The 17380-nt window shown below is 40.5% G+C and overlaps 1 protein-coding gene across 1 annotated transcript; it reads right to left on the bottom strand.

The window, feature by feature from the left end:
* Positions 1 to 4707: 4707 nt before the first annotated feature.
* Positions 4708 to 16918, bottom strand: HS3ST1 (heparan sulfate-glucosamine 3-sulfotransferase 1). Its single transcript, XM_032984560.2, has 2 exons — positions 16757 to 16918; positions 4708 to 7395 (listed from the first exon to the last, which is right to left on the bottom strand). Exon 2 carries the CDS (start codon positions 7266 to 7268, stop codon positions 6306 to 6308), a length of 963 nt encoding a protein of 320 aa, XP_032840451.1. The 5' UTR covers positions 7269 to 7395; positions 16757 to 16918; the 3' UTR covers positions 4708 to 6305.
* Positions 16919 to 17380: the final 462 nt, after the last annotated feature.

The raw sequence follows: 17380 nt of genomic DNA, 5'->3' as shown, positions 1-17380 counted from the left end.
GTTTAATATGAACTTTTCTCCTCCTGCAGGCTGTAAATCATTTATTCATCAAGCCCTTTTATTTGTAGCAGATGGAAAACTTAGTACAAATATAAAAACAAAAAAAGGGAAGATTATACACTTAGGTGAATAATAAATCTAACTGCATTATACTGACTTTTAAAAAAGGCCTTAAGGCATGGGAATCAACTGAGATGGATTTGGATGCCTTTTCTCTGTTTGGGTGGCACAGACAAGAACTGGGCAAGAAGCTGTTTTTCCTGAGTGCTTGTTCATCATATGTAAGGATGTGATCATATGGAATGGGGCTGTGATAAGATGTTCCCCTGTATCCCTTACTATCCACTTCGTGTCCTTGTCTGTTCACGTGGCTGTCTATCCCTGGTCTCAGCCAGCGTGACAGTCAAAATGGACTAGATGCTCTGTTTCTGCAAGGTGTGTTCTTTTTTCTCTCTGTTATCCCCCTTGCACAAGAACACACATATTCAGGCAAGAAAATTATAAGACACTAAAATAAACAAGACAGTATGGTTACAATTCATTTTCTTCCAGCACATGCACATTTATGCCGCTTTTGGTTTAGCTACATTTCAGTAAACTTGTTATCTAACTATATAACTTGTATTCCTGCTCATTGTACTTTACACATATCCACAGGGGAAAAAAGACCCCATTCCTACATGGATCAAGAGAATGGTTCTCAGACTGTTTCCATTACTTCAAAAGAAATACTGCTACTATTTGTAGTATGGGTAGAAGTCTCATAATATTGCCAATAGCATAACTGCTATTCTAGCAATAAAAAAATATGTTCGTTTGATTATACATTTCTATTTATTTACCAAATGCATTAGATGATAACTACTCACATGTGATGGTCTGACAATAGTTCCTCCTATAATGCAATGACACAGATCAAATAAGTGGAATTTTATTCAATTAAAGTTTAAAATATATCAGAGCAAACATACACAAAGTATGTTTTGAAGCCTATAATGCTGTGATTTCCCATTCATTGGAGCAGTAGTCTATAAAAATAACATCAGATCATGGATCTATTTTCTGACAGAGTGTTAATATAATAGTTAATTATAGGACAGATGTGTTACAGCAGTATGCTGGAAAGGGATTTCACAAAATTCAGTAGAGATACCCTGAGAAGTCTGTCTGGTGTAAGTGTAATACTGCAAGTACTCTTTCTTTTGTAACTGGGTGCTATCTGGACTGAACTCTTTGAGTCCTGGAAGCTGGCCTGATCATTACTGTTGAAATGCTGCTGACTGATTGACTGAAAACTGATGAGGGGAGGGCATGTTAGTTGTTCTGCTGTTTTACTGTGAAGGCATGCACATTACTGTTTCTGTAAGCCTCATCCAAATTGAGAATTTTGCCACTCACTTCAGAACAGTCCTTTGTTCAAGCCAGTGTGCCTTCATAATTGAAACTATGTGCCTGAGTTGTATTACAACTTATTTTAATACCAAGGGATCCCTCATGCACCTGCTGTTTGGGTTTGGCTCTTAAACTGTGTTTTGGCAGAACATAATGTCAATAGGAAGGAAAAAGATGATGTCATTATGATAGGATTATTGACTTGGAAGTTAATTGAAGACATTGCTTTCATAGACAATGTAAAGTGATATTCAAGCCAAAAATTTCATGTCCCTTATCATTAAAAAAAAAGTGTCCTCTGACCAATGAGACCAGCTGTTCCTATGCATCCAGCTGCTCCCCACCCTGACTTGCATATTTTATATATCCCAGAAGACATTTAAAATCTGCAGCATCACTGTTGAGTTTATTGCACTATTAACTTAAAAACTGCATCAACTGTTGTGTGGTAGTTAAGTAGAAAATTTACTGTGGATGGGTTATTGTTGTAAGAAGAGAGAGTACTGCTCTCCTTTGTTAATATTCTAGGAGACATAAATGCAATTTCATTTATTTCTGGTAAGTAAAATATTATTAAATGTGTTTTTCACTCATAAGATATTTACATGGCTTCCATCTATAACTGGCTTTTCCAATGCAATTGCAAAATGAAGGAATTAACATTGAACACACAATCTTTCCAGCATGACTGTGCACTTAGGCAGAGTTATATAAATAAGTTACTGGGTTAAGAATGAGAAAAGAATAATGTTACAGCTGTAGGGGCACATACTTGCAACTATTTCAGTTGGTATATACCTAGCAGCAAGTTCAACACACTTTGTTGACATGTTAGCTTAATTTAATACTTTTTCCTTTTGTACTTTTGTACTTTTTATTACTTTATTACTGTATTAGATAACATCTACTAACATAGTCCTGCACAATTTCATTCATAATGTGAACTAAATTATGACTTTCAAGGAGCAGACTTTGAAAAGGAGAAAGGAGAAGGGATAGTCCTCTGAGTAGTAGCTTTGATGTACAGCCTCTTGTGGAGTGCATGTGTGAACTTTCCTAAATGTCTGGTCAGCAATGCTAGATAAAACAGAAGATAGATATATGAAAATATGCCTTACCCCATCTTATTTCTCTTTAGACATTTGAAATCTGTGTGGATGACAACAAGGAATAAGAACCCTGGCTTTCTGTAGAAACTGTGGCTAAAACTGCACGTAGTCGAGGAAACATGTAATAATCAGCTTTGAGCCCCAAAGTAATTAAGTTTTTACCTAAAATATTCTGTGGTGGTAAGTCTCACACACTCATCAATGAGTGTAGCACTACCATATTCCCAATGCAAATAGGCTCAAGCAAGATTTAAAAAAGAAAGGATTTTTTTCTGAGATGTTCCAAAACAATGTTGATTTATTCAAACACAGTAGATGTTTTTTCACGTACAACATCAGGAAAAAGGTACAAGGAACAGCAAAGCGCATGTAAAAGGATCATACAGCACCAACAGCAGATGTAGCAATATTATTGATGTAGTAATAACTTTGGGACTTCTTTCCCTTTCCATACTCTTTCAGCAGCGTTCACAGGATAATCATTATACTTTAAACTTTGTCCTCTGCAGGTAACAATACCTGGCTTTCAAAGACTAACACTAATTTACGCTGGGAAGCAAAGGGCAAGACTTAGTCCTGCAATGCCACCCTGATTAATGACTTGATTGGCATTGCTTCTTGTACTTAAGGGGAGTGGTAGACTTTGAATTGGATATTGAATTCTCATGGAGTGTTGTATTTATTTTATATTTGCAAGAGTGATCACAGTCTTGGCTAGCTGCCCTGAGGAAACAGGCTTCTGGAGCAACACCCAAGTGGTTGTACTTTAAACCTGAGATGGTAGAGTTTTACAGAAATAAATACCTGTATTGCATAACACTGGAAAGGTGTTTTCAGGGATTATTTTTCTTTTATGAATAGATACAGCATGACTTCCAGGCTCACTATTGGTGTTTTTACAGTCTCAATTGGGATGTGCTCTTCCTTTCATTCTCTCTTCACTTTCTTCTGCTGGCTTTTGTTGTTTAGCACTTCTTTAGAAATAGTCTGGCAAATATATTTAATACAGTAATGAATGTGTGGAAAGTGAATACTTCTTTTGTTAAACTGAAAATTCATACTCAGAATTCCAGTTTTAAGTATTGTAACTCTTGAACTTAGGGCATCTATTTCAGGTAAATATTACCATTATTATTACTGTGGGTGTGATTTATTTTCCATCACCATCATAGTTACCACACAGCTAGCTGTGAAACGTCTAGGGTGAGGTATTGTACAGTCAGGCCATGCCTGCACAAGGTGTACACATTTGGTATGATATACTATCTGTGGGCCACTTTGAACTTAGTGTCTAGGGCATGAGTCACATAAGCTTTTGCTTCAGGATGTCCCCCTGAAGTGGTCACTTCACCTCCTGATCCTACAGAGAACATGCTATGAGGTCCTAACACTAACACAGTAATAGTAACCCAGTGGTTCATGCTATGCTTCTCTTTCTACAGACAAGCCATATTGGGTGGGGGAGGACACATGCATGTGTCATGATTAGTCACAGGTAAGATACTAGCATCAAGTAGCATTATACATCTAAAAGTATTCTTGATACCAACATCAGGCATCAATATTGTTCCAGCATTCACAATTCAGTGCTTATGCCCTCTGCTGCCCTGTGTGACCTGCTGCAGGTGAACTGGATGCAACCCTGACTTCTTGTACTCCTCTGGCTCCTGGTCACATACCCTGGTAATATTTTTCCTTTCCCAGCAGAAAGCTGGTGGATGTGTTAGGCTTAACTTGGGACTGTAAGGAGGCAGTAGTGAAGATGAGACTACTCTAAGGTGGGAAGCCTTTCGTCTCAGCCGAAATATCTTAGGTCCACATGGCTCCTCCAAAGATCACATTAGGAAGGAAATGGGATAATGAGGGTAGAAAAAACAATATTGCCCCACCTTACACAAACACCCCTGAATTTCTCTTTCCTAAAACTGTAATAGGAGCATGATGGTATTAGAATCCTGTTATATTTGGCATCTGCCTCATGTAAGATTTAACATTATTGACACCAGAAACTCTCCCTCCTTGTTGTATATTCTGGGTCAGCAATGGACCATACAGGTGCAATCCAGTAGCGAAAACTACTTTCTAATGAATCCACTAGGCTACAGCTAAATTCTTAAATTACAATTAACTGGAATCTAAACTGGAGTTGAATCCTAAATTCTAGTCTTCCAAACTAGAAACTGATGAACAAAAGAGAAAGGAAAGATGCAATTCAGAAAATATTTTATTGATGATGATACCATTTCATTGTATGCTTTCTCAAAGGTCTACTTTATAAAACACCACCAACCTCTCTGAGGTTGAATACAGCTTGGGCAGGTGCACAAGGAGCAGGAGAGAGCACGGCAGAACCCGCAAATTTTCATGCAAGCAGCATAATATGGGATATTTGCATCCAGACGGTACCTTGTCATAGTGCCCAAGCTTGCACCATCTCACCAGAAAAAAATTAATGCATCTACATTTAAATTTTATAAAGGATTGCAACATTCAGTTACAAGTTCAAATTTACAAAGTGTTGCCCCTGCACATTCAGCAGCTAAACTCAAGATCATAAAATGAAAATCAGGAGCTCAGAATTAAAGTACTGTAGTAAGCCTTGTGTGGAAACGGGATTAACTCTAACCTCAGAAATTGATGACTAACAAGACATCATAACTACTGTAGACAGGGACAGCTGTAATTTTTACCAATGTACTAACATCTATAAAAGTTCCTGGAACTGGGGTTAATCCCACAACACACAAGTCTCAGACTTGGCATCTTAGTGTCCTGAAGGAGATTAAATGAACAGTAGTCCATGGGCAATTTTCAGTTGCATGAATCACCGGCTCAACTCATTGAAAATAGCCTTAAATGTGTGGTAACATTTATATGAATGAAGTTGTTGCTTATTGGAATGTAGACCAATTAATTTTTCTGGTGTAAGTGTTCGTTTTCAGTGATGGCAAAGCATAAATGTGCTATAAAATGCAGGAACAGTCATAAGCAACCTTGAAAACGTCCCTATATTGCTTAAGTTCTTCTCTAAACCCTCCTTCTTTATGAAGTATATATACATTCAGAGACTATAGGAAGTTTTCAGGTTGACCATATTTCTGAAGCTAACTCTGGATTTTATGAGCTGGTCCCCACAGAATCTTTAAAAATCTGCCATGAAACCTGTACTGTACTGCCAAAGAATTTGAGTGCACGTGTTATAACAGTAAATACAAAGATAATTACAGCAGTTAATGTGTCATATTACACAGAGACTTCCATTGTCCTTTGGGTATGCATGTCCCAACATGTATAAGTACCACCACTTTATCAGGAAATAATTTTATAAAGCAAGATGGAACAATTTTCTAAGTACAACAATATTTTCAAATGAAAAAGAAATTATTAAACCACTTTTTAAAGCAATAAAAATGGAAATGTAAAGTTTAGCATATTTGTTAGCAATTAGAGGGAAGAAGTCCAGAATAGTCCAGGAAGGCCAAAGTATTCAAATAATTCTGAAGGGTTCTGTTGAAATGACTTTCTTATTTATTAAAAGGACAATACATTCTCAAGAGAGCATTTTCTGCAGTGAAATAATTTAGTTTCTTCATATAGACACATCATACACAACATTAACAACCATGAAAAACAATACAAAATGCTTTCAAATTTAACAAGTAGAAAAATATAACTAGTATATATGGCAATTGTGAATCTAATACTGTACAGAAGTATTTATGGATTTTACAAATAAATTATAGCTTAAATGCCCTTTTAAAAATTTCTAAATGTACACTGGAGCATAAATTTTGAAGCTTACCACTAACTTGCCACAAATGAGTGCCAGTCAAATGTTCTGCCCACAAGTTCAAAAAATTTCTTGTTGGGTTCATAGAAATATTCATGCAGTTTCTCGAGTAACCGGGTATCTACTTGTGGGTGTGCTCTTCCTTTTGACTCATGTAAACAGCGCTCTCTACCACCGTCCCTTAGGCAGTAGAAGCCTTTAGTTTTATTGAAATAAAAGTTTGAAGCATTTATCTGTGGTGATAACTTCAAAAATCTCTCTACCTTCTCTATTTCTGGGAAGGGATCTTTGATTAGTTTATCCCCATCTACAATGTGGATACGATCAAGAGGAAAATACTTCAGCCAGTTTTGCATGTGAATGTAGTATAAGCTTCTGTTTATTGCCTTGTAGTCCACATTGAGTTCACCATCTTTAATCAGGAATTGTTCAATGGATGGATACGGCTTGTGCTTCTGCATGTGATTATAGAACACTTGGGTGTAATCTGACAGTACTCTCTCACTTGGGTCTCTTAAAATAAGGAGTAGTCTCATTGATTGGTTCATGTTATAAACTCTTTCAGGCACTTTAGGTGATGTGAAATATGCTGGAGTTTTTTCCACGGTGATCTGATGGGGATAAGAGAATGGCATTTGATTAATATACCACTGCAATCCATTTCTGTAATGATCTTCCCAGTCAAAGAAGTGAACTTCACTTTCTGCTGCCGCAATATCTGGATGGAGACTCAACATCTCTAACAAAGCTCTTGTTCCACCTTTTCTCACTCCAATAATGATAGTCTGTGGCAGCTGCCGGCATGATCCATTAGAATGAATGTTTTCCTTGAAGTCATTTTTTTGAGATGTTTTCTTTAAAAGCTCTCTCTGAACAGACTGAGAAGAAGTCTCAGCCTTCAAATTTATAGCCGGTCTGGAAGGCACTATCTGAGGTTGAACAATAAGCAACACAGCTCCCAGCAGAAAAGCTGCCATGACAGAAGTTCTTGGTCTGGTTTCACTCAAGCAGGTAATGGGGCATAGAGTGATTTCCACTGAGAACAACCTTTAAAGTTGTTTTTGTTTTGCTGAGTGAACGTGTATTTCTCAAACAGAAACTTTGCTGAAAGAAGAGAAAGAAGCACATTATTTTATACTCAGACATATCACTACTAATGCCACACTGCAAGTATCTTTTGCTTTTCACAACTGAACAAATTTCTTTAGCTTTCCCAATTCTAGAGTCACAGATCATTTGGTATAATTAAATTCTTTAAAAGATGGGCACTTACAATAATCCCATGAGAAAGTGATTTCCAGTCATCAGGAGACATGAACATACTGAATCTTTCTCTTGAACCCAAGACTCATCCTGAGTATTATTTTTTATTATTTTTTAGAGCCTGATTTAATTGGAGTTGAAACACAATCACAAGAGAATTAAGTGATTAAGTGGTGTGGGGTTTTTTTTTGTTTGTTTGTTTGTTTGTTGTTTTTTTTTTTGTTGTTTGTTTGTTTTTTATCTGAAAAAAAACAGGTTTATCTTAGAAAAAAACATAAAAAGGAAAAGGTTTAGTCTGGACAAAATGAGCATTCCTAAAAGCTGAGGGTCTTGTAGGAAGTCTGGGAATTACAGCCTCTGCTAAAGGACCATGTGACAGCAACCTTAGAAGTAAAGCCTCTTGGGAAAAAGGCTCATGCAATGTAGATGGAGCAGCCCAACTGTGGGAAGTTAACGTTCTCCTAGGAAGAAGTTAGGAAGAGCTCTGGGTGAGTAGTAGACCAAGGAAAAGTTTAATTCTTCTATAATTTTTAAGTGAAGTTAACGTTTGCTTTGTGCCTAGGGTTTCTAAGGATAAAGTCAGGTGACACACTCTCTGGGTCCGCAAAAAGGTAGGATAATGAAACCACAGAATGTAGTATAACTGCACCAAAAAATGCTAAAAGACCTGTGGTTTCAGTCATGATATTCAGGAAAGAAAATATAAAATGGATACTTCTGAAGGTCATTTTGAGAGTTAGCCAGCAAGCTGCTGTGATATAAACAACTAACTTTACACTTTATCAAAAGACTACTAAATACCACCACTGAACCCCATGTAAAGGTCAGGGTGTTTTTAATACAGTGTTTGAAGTGAAATCTTAATGGCTTCACACATAGCATAGCTGTTAAATTGTCATGTTATGAGCAGGCTGTATATACAAGCTCCCTAAATTAAGATGCCTTCCAAAGACTATAATCTCAGTGAAAGGCTGGTATAAGTACGATTTTGGTATTGTCTAACTCCATTTAGAAGTGAAAGCCGCAATGGCAGAGCACCTGACTACTTTGCCTTAGTAGGCTACTGTATTTATGAATTTAATGTTGGAACGGCACATACTGTACCAGCTAACAAGGGTTGAAATATGAAATTACATACGAACAACCTGAGGAAATGCAAGGGATAGGTTTTGGAAATTCTCCAGAGAATCTGTAAAGAAACTAATGACTTTTCCACAATAAGCTAAGTCCCAGTGTGACAAGGACTAATGATGTGTTTCTAAGTGATCTAGAAAGTTCTGTTTGATAGCTTTGCATTTACAGAGGTCATGACTCCACCCTGAATGGAACCGGTCTGCTTCCTGATGTTTGCTACTGATTATTACTTCTATGCTTTCCCTTTTTCTAATCGCTTTTAAAGGGCTACACGGCAGCAATATTGTTAGGAAGCAGAAATCAGGGTTGGGAAGGGAGGGAAGCAAAGTGTCACCATAAATGTGAAGTCAAAAGAGTGTGTGCTTCCTTGTATGCCTGCAGGCTTTGAGCTCATGGATATGCCCTGTCTTGGGCAGAAAGTCATGCCCTGAGGTGTTCTGTGATGTCTGTTGGGAGGCTACTTAGCAGAGGAATTTGTCATTCTTCTGGTTTTGGTCCCTGTAAAGTTTTATCTAGCTGAAAGTGCTCCATTTTGGCTATAGGCATTAATCTTCTCTCTCCCTCTGTCCTCGTCATTCCTGTTAATTTTTCTCATCTTAATCTACTTCAGTTTTAACAAGAAATAATCTTAATTATTAGCCCCACAATGAGGATGTCGGTGGGAACACGGGGTGACAGGCAATTCAATGTAAGTAAATACATGGTGATTGTCCCTTTGCTGAGGTGTGCAGCCACCACATTCAGCAGCAATGTGAGCAAATGGTACAGCACCAGACTGTATCAGTGACTAATGGGCATCTCAGTACAAAAGAGTAACAAAACATCAACTCTTGCTGAATTTTAAGGTCACAGATTAAAGGAACCACTTACTTCAGAGTATATTTTAAGAGTCACCAGATCCATAAATAGTAAGCCTGAGTTGTTGTCTTAACACCTTACTGGAAAAGCATAATAGGATTCCAGTGAGGAACAGGTTGAACTGCTGTTGAAAGCAGTTTTAAAGCCTAATGGTAGGAACCCTTATTTCTTAGTAGTCAGATTAAAATATGCTATGCTAATAGCCAAGTCCTGAAATAGACTGTCTGCCTCTGGAAATGGTGACTTTTAGCTGCTGGTCTCAGATATTAATGACAACACACTGCTAGGATTTTTTTTTTTTTTTAATGAACTATATACAACAATTCATTGGGAGTCTTTATTTTTAATTCATAGTTTGCATACTACTCAGTTGCCAACTTCTTTTATTCAAGCCTTCCTGGGGCCAAGTATAGCATGGGAATATTTGGGGAAAATAAAAGACACAGCAAGGTGTCTCTTAACTGGAGCTCTACTCCTGTTTTGGTTGATGTTGATCTTTGAAATGAGACTTGTGGGATATTACAGGTATGGTACCAAGGGCCTCACCTCTGCTTTTTGAGCCCCAGTGTCTTCCCATTCTTAACTCAAATAATTTTGAGGGGATAGCTTTTTTCTAAATAAACAAAAGCAACCAGTTTCTGTTGCACCATGAGACCACAGAATAACATGGGAGTATCTTCTGTTTCAGACAAACAGAATTGCATTGTCCCTCCCGAACTATTTGTCCAGGTGCGCGTCCTGTTCCTACACTGCAGAACACTGATACAGTACCTGTAGCATTTACTGTCTTTATGCACACCTAATGAACCATATCAGTACTTATGCCTTTTAAAGTACCTATATAGAATCATAGAATGCTTTGGGTTGGAAGGGACCTTAAAGATTGTCTAGTTCCCACCCCCCTGCCACGGGCAGGGACACCTTCCCCCAGACCAGGTTGCTCCCAGCCCCGTCCAGCCTGGCCTTGAACCCTTCCAGGGAGGGGGCAGCCACAGCTGCTCTGGGCACCCTGTGCCAGTGCCTCACCACCCCCACAGGGAAAAATTTGTTCCTTCTATCTAATCTAAATCTACCGTCTTTCAGTTTAAAACCATGACCCCTCATCTATCACTCCAACCCCTGATAAAGGGTCCCTTCCCCAGCTTTCCTGTAGCCCCCTTTAAGTACTGGAAGGCCGCTACAAGGTCCCCCCAGAAACTTCTCCAGGCTGAACAACACAAACTCTCTCAGCCTGGCCTCACAGGGGAGGTGCTCCAGCCCCTTGATCATCTTTGGGCCTCCTCTGAACCTACTCAAGCAGGTCCATGTCCTCCTGATGTTGGGGGCCCCAGAGCTGAATACAGTACTCCAGGTGGGGTCTCACCAGAGCAGAGGGGGAGAATCCCCTCCCTTGATCTGCTGGCCACACTTCTCTTGACACAGCCCAGGATAAGGTTGGATTTCTGGGCTCTGAGAACACACTGCTGGTTCATATGGTATTGTTGTTTTGCTTGCAAGCAATAAAGCTTTGTCTGCCTTTTCTTTCCATCCTCTTTTGTCTATCTCAAACTGTATAGGTTTGATATCTGGATCAATTATTTTGTTGTGCTAGACTAATGCAACACAATGCACAATGGACATAAGTGTGCCTCTAAAGTCAGCACAAAACATATGTTGTGTGGGCAAAGTGGTGTCCAGGAATAAAATGGAATATAAATTGGTTGTCATTCAGCTTTATTCTCTAATGTCATCTTTAATGCTTTATGCAGTTTGGTGGCTAAAACTACAGCAGGTTATATGAAATGATGCAAATGCGTGTTCCACAGCTTTATAGAATTTGTGGGCCTGAAAAACAGTTTCAACAATTATAACAGTTTATAGGAGTCACTCTGTCAAATTTTTCTGCTTTAAGAATTCTCTTCCCTGCCTCCACAAGACATGCAGAGCACACATGACTTCACTCAATGACTTTATATTCCAGATTAGTATAAAAATTTAACTGACAGTCATTACTATTGTATTTGCGACAAGTAAATGAGCAAGTTGGTAAAAGAAACACAGTTTATGTTAAATGGTGCTTTGAAGATTATTCCAAGACTTTTCAAAAAGTCTGATTGCTTTTGCTTAATCTTTTCTACTGCTTTCTCCAATTAATTAGCGAAATGTGCCATACTGTTTATTCAACAAGATTCAATGTGGACATTGCCAATCAAATCAACTTTCATGATTAAAACCTCTTCCAAAAGTAATAGTAACTTGGAAATAAATGGAAGCTTTTCTCACTAAATGCAGTATAAGCACCACAGCTGCCATATTTCATTGATTTTTAAGAATATTACAGTACCCTCTAAACATGTGTTATTACTTTATGACTTCTGGCTATCTTTACCACATTATCAAGGTATTTTAATGCCTCGGTATGTTTATACTCACTCAATGGCATGGCCTAAACCACCTAGATTATACATAAATTTTAGTTTAATTAACATTAACAAAATAAGGTAGTTTTTGCCTGGACTGATAACTTCATTTTTGCTGGGGATGGGATCAGGCTGGATTTAGCTCTGAGCTTTCATAAAAGCCTTCAAGTGAGCTGCCAAAGCAGGTAGGAGGGAACATAAGGAATGTCTGTAGGGCAGCCAGTAAGTGTCAGGGGGATACTTCACAAAAAGGCCCACAGCAACACACTGAGAGGTTTACTATCAGGACAGTGACCAGGAGAGGGAAGACTACATCCTTTCCATGAACATGCAGGTGACTTCACCTTCATTAAGGAGAAGCTGTGGGTTTATGGTTCTCTAGGGACTGAGGATAAACGAGTTAGGTTTCAGATGTCCTCACTTTGTCTCCTTGCAGAACTGAAGCCCTTCACTGGAAAGATCTTTGCCCAGGCATCTAAAAAAGCACAATATGGCCTGAGAACCATAGATCAGTTGCTAAAGTTTGTCTCTAGAGGGAGATTAGAGCTGAAAATCAGAGGGAGACATTCTGTTCTTATAAAGTATATTTAGTTTTGCAGATGTGATAGAACCCCAGGACAGTTTGTGGACTGTATTTTCTTTTGTGCATATTTGGGCCCTCAATACTGCAAAATATAAGACTAACATTGCTGGTTAAAATGGTCTGTGCAGTACAACCCACACATCTGCTATGCTGGTTTCTTATATTGGAAAAAACCAAATCCATAACTGAGCTAACCAACTCCACAAACAACTTTCTAAACTGATGGAAAGTCAGTAAACTGAACGTTTATATTCAGTGATGTGTTTAAAAAAAAAACTGAACTAGATCAATTGTAGTGTACTTGAAATTCTTCAAGAACTTATTGATATGAACAGTATATATTCCTGTCCTCTAAGAATAGATTGTGTCTGCCATAGGAAATATTCCTAGGTTGCTTATATGAGCTCTTTTGAGTGACACTTTGTATCCACTTAGCATAAAACTCCCTAGTACAGCTATCACTTAAAGCTCAGTCAAGAGCAGGATAGGAAAGGGAGCAATGTTTTAAATTTATTTTAAATCTAATCTCATTTACAAAACATTTTTTTCCCCTGGAATTATATTCAGCATTTTGCTATTTTTAACTATTAAAGTGTCTCAAAATGCCCTCTTCACTAAGAAAAGCTTTCCACACTTCCCCCCCACACTGTTTTTAATCACATTTTAACAAAAGTTTTAAACAACATGTGACAATGAAAAGCTTGAATTCTAGTTTCCAGTAATAAACTACAAGTAATTGCCTACTTTAGCGAGTGCTACAGATACAAGTTTACTAAATTAAATAGAACTGTATACTACTGAAGCCATAGATCTCTAACAGCATAAACTATTGATCACCTCACAATATATAAAAAAAGCCATCTGTGCATTAGGAGTGGAGGGACAAAAATAAGTAACTGTATGAACCCGTATTAGAGTGCCTAAATGATATTGTCTAGGTGCATTTCCCAAATTATATTAAAAAATGCTGGACAACGAGTACAGATTAAACCATGGCTTTAACTTTTATAGTCAGCATGTTAAGAAGTCTAATCATAATTTCAGTGCTGTTAAGATTATATATTGTCTATAAACTCTAAGACTTCAGAAATATACTTTTAAAAGTCCCTAAATTTTGGTTAGGAGAACTTAACAAGCTGAGAAAGGCTGACTTGGTAGGAAGAATTTTTGGCTGAAATCTGCTATATTTCTACACCTGCTGTGATAAATACAGTTTATACAAATTAGCTAGGTCACCAGTTCATGACTTCTAAAGAAAGAGCTCAGCTCCAGTGTGAGCAATAAATTAGCAAAGGTATAATAGACTGCAGTTATATATAACATGCACTCTTTTTTTTAAGGTCAGAAGGGACCACTGCAATCTTTCATGCCAAGAGATCATAAAAATTTTTAGAAGAGAGAATACCCTAGATTTCAGAGCACCTCATGCAGGTAAAAATAAAATTGGATGTTACAGCAGTATAAAAATAAACTTGAAAAGCTCAGGTTGCACAGAAATTTTTGTACTGAATGCTAACATGGAATCCCCTCACCATCTTCTAGCAATTTTAATACCTGTCAGGACTCAATTATTTTCATATAGAGAAAGGGTACACTGTACCACTGCCTTCTCTATTCCCACCTCTCCCCCATAAAACCAAATGTTCAATTCAAAATCCAGAAATTACTCTCCACCCCACTTCCCAAGCAAAATGGGTTACATTCTAATTAGGAAGCAGAAATCTATTGCACAGTTAATAGAGTTGCTTCCTAATTCATCAGATCTGTCCCCAAGAAAACAACCTGTGTGAAAGGATGGCTTTGTCCTGTCTTGCTCCCATTCTATACAAAGGCTCACCTTAACTGGATGCATTGAAAAAGGGAACATAGCAGATTAAGCAATCCCATTCTCATTTCCTCTGCCAAGCAGTGTTTTACCACTCCCTGAAGCTGTGGGCCCTGTTTCAAATACCAGCAAGACATTTAAAATAACAATAAAACCAAAACACCCCCAAACCTCCAAATAATCTTTTAGTTCATATTGCAAGCTGATTTCTGTGTTTTCCGCTCTCCTGCCTTCAGAATAATACTGGAGCAGAGTGTGTACTGGTGGTCATCACTGCATTAGACTTTGCTAAACCAATCAATTTACTAAATGAAGCACTTCATGGTGACCTGGAGGGAACCCTCATGCTCTGGAGTGAGAAGCGAGATGACCCAGCAGGATCTTCCATTTTGGACTGCTCAGGCATATTTTCAGTTTTCTTTTTCTAATCATCAAAACTTTTCATGGAAATCCATCAGCTTTGACATATTTTGGGGCTCTAAAGCTTCTTGGCTCTGAGTGGCATTTCTAGAAGCGGGAAGGGAGAGATCCCATGCTAGTCAGACCAATAAAAACATTTCTTGCTTCCTCTTATGAAGAGCAGAAGAGTTATATTTACCTATACATGCATGTATTCTTGTGTATTGGAAAACTGTTTTCCACCTACTCTGTTTTTCTGTCATGTCTGTGGAAGCATATGGCTAATTCAGAATAACCAAGGTAGTATCCTGACAAGGAGGGGATACAGACTGGAACCTGGCAACACTGGGGTCAGAATTTGCTCTGTCAAATTAGTGCCTCTCCACTGCAGCAGCTGGCTTTGCTTCAGATGTGTAATCTTGCTGCTGACCTACCGAAAACATTTATTTGGCTATGTAATAATCAAAAGCCTCTGAATTTTCCATAAGGGGAAAAAAAAAAAAAAACAAAACAAAAAAAAACAAACCACCCAGGGTGGGTACTGAAAGGGTAGATGTGCAAGAGATAGTTAAAGATGATGTCAGTATCTGTGCCCTTACTGATAGGTGCTCGTTTTGGAGCAATGTGGGAGATGCACTTGTTCAAGAGTGCAAGAAATGCTAGCAGAAGTAAATTGTAATAGTTACTATATTTATATATTAAGTTTGATAGTAAGTTTGATAGCCAGACAATATCCAGGCGTACACTGAATTGAGCCTGTTCTACTAAGTGTTCCACTTGCCATATATACTGCAGAGGCTCTCAGTGGGAGTGGGCAATGAATGGATCTCTCGTGCCAGAAGGGAGATAACTGCAGACACTCCATCCCCATGCCATTCAAACATGGTATTCATAGGACTTCCCAGATATTTTTTTCCTCCCCAGTATCCCAGGAGCAACAGTCTTGGAACAGGAAAAGCCCTCAACCTACTGCGCTAACATAGAGAGGAAGGAGAGTCATATACTTTAATTCCCAATCAACTGAGGTGGTTGAATTGCCTGTACTTAGCTGGGTGCCCTTTCTTGATGTTTTGAATGGCTGGAAGACAAGACCAAATCAGAACTGGTCTTGCTGAGGACTGCCACCGCTTCCTCCTGGCATCTTTTTGCCCCCAAAAGATTAGAACCTCTTACACCCTTATCCCTGGAAAGCACCCCGAGAACTGCAGTAACCGAGCCTTCCCTGTACTACTCCAGGGAGCCAGTCCTTCAAAACAAAAGTGAGCTCGAGTTAAGGATTTGTGCTCTCCTGCCAGCCCCCAAAGACCACTCTGCCCTCCGGCCCTATGCAGCTCACCAGGTTCCAGTTCAGCACGCTGCACCCAGCCAGCTCCAGCGCTCAGCGTGGGAACGGATCAGAGATGCTCAGAGGAGCTTTTGCAAGTTGTTCTGCTGTCAGGCAGGAGCCCTGCACTCTGCCACCCTGCTCCCACACCCCTGCCAGTCTGCCGTTACATGCCCTTGTCATTTAGCCACGAAGGACATAAGGAGGTAAAGAAATAAAGTGCCCAGGGGCCAAATCTGAACAGACATACAGTCCAGGTGCTGCCGACCACTCCCCCCCCCCCCCCCCCCCGACCCCCTTCTCTCCTTTCTTTTCTTTTTCCCCTCGATAGCGATGCCTCCCAGAGCCCGATCCGGTGAGTAAGGAGGGTGTGGGGTGGCTGCCGCGCGTCCCCCCCCGGGGCTGGGCACGCCAGGCTCGGTCGGACGCGCTCCCCGGCCCCGGAGCGGCGCTCGCCTCCCGCGGGCGCGGAGCTCCCACCTGCCAGGCGCAGGTGCCGGGCGGCGGGATGAGCGGCAGCGAGGGGGTGCCAGCGCCTGCGCACCCCCGGGGGGCGGGTGGCAGACACCCCCACCCCCCCGCCACCCGCTTCCACCCCAAACTTCCCGCGGACAGCACTCGGAGGCACCCACCGCCCGCCCCGCACCGCACCGCACCGCCCCGCGCCGCGCAACACTCACCGCCGGGGCGCGGAGCAGCGCCCGCCTCGCTGTTCCATGGGCGCCCGCGGGTGCCGGCGGCGGAGCCGGAGGAGGCGCGCCCGGTGGCGGGGAGCGAGCGAGCGAGCGCCCGCGGCCGCCCGCCTCACCCGCCGGGAAGCGGCGCAAGCAGCGCCCGGCGCCAGCTTGTTTGTACGGCCCCGCCCCGCGGCGCGTCACGGCGAAGCCACGCCCCCCTCCCGGCACGCCCCCTGGGCCACGCCCCCTTCCCCTGCAGCCACCGGCGGGCAGAGGGCGGCTGCTGCGGGCCGGGTGCGGTGGGGGGAGCACACGCACGCACGCACACGTATGCACGAAAATAATAATTCACACAAATAATATTACAGGCCTGGGGAAAAAAAAAATTGCGATGTACAGACACCCTGCCCACCGCTGGTTGCCTCTTTCCTGTACCTACAAAAATAACACCCGTGCGAGGTCGCGTGAGTAGCTGCCGTGATATTTACTTCTTTACATTTTCTGAACTTTACATGGTGGCTTTGATTTTTTTAATTATTCTTTTTGTCCCCCTGGAATGCTTTTTGCTCGGCCAGAAGAATTTAAAGCAGGATGGATGTCTGGAGTGACAGAAATGGTGCTTCCTAA

Source organism: Tyto alba, unplaced genomic scaffold (assembly GCF_018691265.1).
Source record: "Tyto alba isolate M040663 unplaced genomic scaffold, T.alba_DEE_v4.0 Super-Scaffold_6, whole genome shotgun sequence".
In the NCBI taxonomy this organism is placed as follows: domain Eukaryota; kingdom Metazoa; phylum Chordata; class Aves; order Strigiformes; family Tytonidae; genus Tyto; species Tyto alba.
Note: the sequence above shows the minus strand (reverse complement) of the source record. Positions and strands in the feature narration are given on the sequence as shown.

Bases quoted from the DNA above. Each gene is read 5' to 3' on its own strand.
- HS3ST1 (XM_032984560.2), bottom strand. From the start codon at position 7,268: ATGGCAGCTTTTCTGCTGGGAGCTGTGTTGCTTATTGTTCAACCTCAG.